Genomic DNA, 4,150 nt, shown 5'->3' with positions numbered 1-4,150 from the left:
TATATAATATATATATATATATTATACATATACATAACATATATATAGGAAAAATCATATATATATATATGTTATGTATATGTATTATACATATATATATGTTATGTATATGTATAATATATATATATATATTATATATATGTATATATATTAAAGATGTCAAGATGAATGATTGACAGATTTTAAATGTTTTAATTTACCACAAAAATACAAAAGAAAATTGATTTGATTTTACAAACAGATTAATGTGGACACAAAGTCCTCGTCTTTAATTCAGATGAATCAAATTAATTTTATGTCTGAAAGACAAACAATATTATTTTCATTATTATCATCTTTTCAAATATGAACTCATCAGATGAAGCTGCAGGTCATCGTGCAGCTCCTGGAACATCTGGACCTGAAGGTGTCCACCTTCATCTATGTAGTGGCTTTAAACATCTGCTCTGTAGAAACATGAAAGTTCTTGTTTTTCATGTTTCACCCTGATTTATTGTTTTAGACTCTACTTTTACTTGAACTGCCTTGGGACAGTTTTCTTGTCACTGTGTGTAGCTCATGTTGTTTGTTTGAAGCAGGTCTCTCTCCATGAGTCCTCGAGGCTCAGTGACACTAAGCTGCACAAATAAAGCTTGAACGAAAAAGAACACTATATTTATTTATTTGTGTGTATGTAGTTAATTATTTAGTAAATTATTTAATGTAATCATTGTTATTTATATATTGCTGTTTCTATGGGGTGAATTTTTCTTTTCGAACGTTTACGGAGAAACTTAAAAACATTTTAATAAATCAATAATAAATAAGTGAAAATGTTAAAACATTCGGTTTTGTGTTCAACTAAATTAAAGTCTGTAATAAAATATGTCTGACAGAATGTAAATAAAACATTGAAATGTAAAAATCCTCATGAGCCCCCCCCACCCCCCACCCCCCCGAACCCACCTGCAGCTCGTCCAGGCCGTGGTGGCCCAGGTGCATCCCCAGGGCCCCCTCCCCCAGGGCCGCGGCCCCCTCCCCCAGGCCGTGCAGGAGCCGCGGGACGGCCGGGTAGTCCCGCCGGGGGTCCAGGCTCAGAGCCCGGTGGGCTGGGGCCAGCAACCCCCCCTCCTCCGAGCGCGCCCTCTGCGCGTGCCACGCGGCCTGCTGGTGCTGGTGCATGGGGCCGATGGGGGGGTAGGGCTCCGACAGGTGCGCGTAGGCCGGGTCCTGGTTCTGGGAGTACGGCAGGGAGGACTGCGGGTAGGGCGGCGGGAAGTACGGAGGCTGGAAGTCCGATGCCGGCGCGTGGCAGAGCGGTGGCGCGGAGGAGAAGGAGGCCTGGTTCAGGGAGGACAGCTGGGCCAGGCGGGCCGAGCCCGGAGAAGAACCGCCGAGGCCGTCCGCGCGCTCCTGGACACAAGGAACCGGGTCAGAACCAGGTCTGTGGACCCGTTACACGGAAAAACTATAAAACTTCAAAAGATCAAACGTTCCCGCGGCGGGAAACTGAAAGCCGCGGGTCAAAGGTCAGCCCGCGGCCCGGTTCTGGGTCGGTCGGGTCGATGCTGTGGATGTGCGCTGAACCGAACCAGACCACAGGAAGCGGGTCAAATAGAGTCCAGGCCGCCCGGACCCGGATCCGAGACAGAAATGTTTTTCCTCCGAAGGTCCAGAACCAACACCACCGAACCGAACCGAACCGCAGGATGCAGCCAGGGGCTTCTCAGCATCAGGACCAGAACCAGCTGACCCGCAACCTCTAACGGGGACCCGGCGCCTCCGAGCTGAGGTTCGGGTCCAGTCTGGCTCCATCAGAACTGAGGTTCGGGTCCAGTCTGGCTCCATCAGAACTGAGGTTCGGGTCCAGTCTGGCTCCATCAGAACTGAGGTTCGGGTCCAGTCTGGCTCCATCAGAACTTCAGGGTTATAAAATCACTTAGCTGAATTCAGGATCCGGTTCCGAACCGTGTTGGTTCCGGAACTTTTTCCTCCTCAACTTTCAGACAAAGACGGTTCCGGTTCGGACTCACCATGGCCGAGTAGGTATGGATCAACATCTGGGCCGCTCCCGAACCGGGCGTGTCGAAGTGGACGCGCAGGTGAGTCCAGGTGAGTTCCGCTCAGCGCGCCATCTACAGAACCTCTGGTTCGGAAACACGCGCGCGCCCCTCACGCAGCGCCCACTTATAGGCTGCACGCGCACCCGGCGCGTGAGGGAGGGGTCTGCCTGCGGGTCTTAAAGAGGTACCGTAAAGGTTCGGTTCTGCAGCTCTAACCGAACCTCCAGCTGGACCCGTTCAGAACCCGGAACAGAACCCCCGGTTCGGGGCTGGGTTCACCTGCGCGGCCTCGGTTCTGGTTCAGGACTTCCACAACAGGCCGGGTCCAGGTCTGCTCCGGGTCCGGTTCAGAGGAGGCTGGACCGGCGGTTCTGACGGGTCCAAACAGACCCGGAACCACAGGGGGTGCGTCTGTAAATCTGAGAGGAACTCAAAGGTTCCGACCCAACTGAGCAGAACCGAGAGGTCCAAACAGCTCCGGGCCACAAAGGTTCCGACAGAACTTCAAACAGAAAAAAAAGATTTGATGAAAGAAACAGAATCTACTAAAACCAAGAACCGGTCCAGAACCTTTGCTGTCCAGAACCTTCATCATTCTGATGAAACCAGAACTCAAACCTTTCATGTTTTACAAAGTTCTGTTTGGGTCAGACAGCCCGACCAGAACCATGTGGACCCATGAGTCTGCGGGTCACACTTCAGGGTCTCAGACTGGTCCAGTTCTTGTGGTCCAGGTTCGGTTTCTGAAGTTTGAAGATTTTAATGTTTTTTTTTTCTCATAAAAACTTTTTCTTTCAGTCCGAAAATGAACAAAGAACTGAATCCTGACCAGAACCGGGTCAGAACCTGCTGGTTCGGGTGTGGTTCCGACGAAAGCTGGAGGGAGAGGAGCTCATGGAGGTCCGACAGCGCCTCCCTGTGGAGACCAGAACCAGGTCCGGTCCGGACCCGCGCTCCTTCGGGTTCTGGATTCTGGGACATCAAAGCGGACTCAGCAGGTCTCATGTCCAACAGAACTTATTGGATCAGAACCAAAAAGTTCTTTGATCAAAGTTCAAACTTTTTCTGAGTCAAACTAAAAAACAGATTCTGTCAAAATATTTTATTTTATTCTTTAAATCTTCCAAAAATCAGCCTGGAGCCGACCCGGTTCTGACCATGACCAGAACCAGTTTTGACCGTCAACAGTCAGACCCAGGTCCAGTCACGGTCAGAACCGGTTGCGGTTGGTTCCCTGTGTTCCCAGGTGAAGGCTGCTCCTCCAGCGCCTCCTTCAGGCGGGTCATTCTGCTCAGCGCTCCTTCGTGGCTCCTCCTCAGCGCCTCCCGGACCTCCTGCTTACAGACGGAGCTCTGCTCCACCACGGCACACAGAACCTGCTCCAGAACCTCCTGGGTGTTGGGGTCCGGCAGAGCGGTGCAGTGGCACAGCGTGCAGACGGTGTGAGCGAGCCAGCCTTCGTCTCTGATCGGACCGACGATCCACGGCTGAACCCGGACCAGGTCTCCCAGAACCTGCAGGCCCAGACGCCAGAGTTCTGCTGCCTCGACCCAGTCCTGCTGCCAGCTGGCCTTCACCTGAACCGGGCCGGGACCGGACCGCAGGGCACCGCCCAGGAACCGCAGAGCCGCAGAGTAGAACCGCCTCCGGGCCGCTTCCACCGAGCCTGAAGAGGGTCAAAGGTCAAAGGTCAGGAGGTTTTCCACATGCAGATGTTCCAACATCAGACGATGAAGAACATCTGGAGGAACAAACATGAAGACCTGCCAGTAATCTGTCTGCCGCTCACACATTTATTCATAGAGCGCTTTGAAACAAACAAACAAACAAACAAACAAACAGACTGAGAGGCATCAGAAGAACAGACTGGTTTCAAACAGGAAGTGGTCAGTCTGAGGATGGAGCTGATGGTTCCAGACTCCAGCTCCTCACAACCACAAGCAGCTGCTCAGATGATGTCACAGCCCGAGGAAGAACAGCACGTTGAAGGTCGGAGCGATGCGAGGGTGTGAGGCCCTTTAAGCGCGAGGCCCTTTAGGCGAGAAGCACTTTAAGCGCGAAGCCCTTTAGGCACGAGGCCCTTTAGGTGTGAGGCCCTTTAGGCACGA

The 4,150-nt window shown here is 51.6% G+C and overlaps 2 protein-coding genes across 2 annotated transcripts in view; both read right to left on the bottom strand.

The window, feature by feature from the left end:
* tfap2e (transcription factor AP-2 epsilon) overlaps positions 1-2,039 on the bottom strand; it is a 9,839-nt gene extending 7,800 nt beyond the window's left edge. Inside the window, exons 1-2 of the mRNA XM_037693481.1 lie at positions 2,013-2,039; positions 946-1,392 (exon numbers count right to left, since the gene is read on the bottom strand). Of these exons, the coding sequence (XP_037549409.1) occupies positions 946-1,392; positions 2,013-2,039 (474 nt within the window). The remainder of the gene's footprint in view (positions 1-945; positions 1,393-2,012) is intronic.
* Positions 2,040-3,129: 1,090 nt separating this feature from the next.
* The window catches only part of ncdn (neurochondrin), a 6,111-nt gene continuing 5,090 nt past the window's right edge, over positions 3,130-4,150 (bottom strand). The window contains exon 8 of the mRNA XM_037693698.1: positions 3,130-3,708. Coding sequence (XP_037549626.1) covers positions 3,224-3,708 — 485 coding nt within the window. The 3' untranslated portion in view covers positions 3,130-3,223. The remainder of the gene's footprint in view (positions 3,709-4,150) is intronic.

The sequence above is a fragment of the Nematolebias whitei genome, chromosome 19 (genome assembly GCF_014905685.2).
Source record: "Nematolebias whitei isolate Nwh7 chromosome 19, NemWhi1, whole genome shotgun sequence".
In the NCBI taxonomy this organism is placed as follows: domain Eukaryota; kingdom Metazoa; phylum Chordata; class Actinopteri; order Cyprinodontiformes; family Rivulidae; genus Nematolebias; species Nematolebias whitei.
Note: the sequence above shows the minus strand (reverse complement) of the source record. Positions and strands in the feature narration are given on the sequence as shown.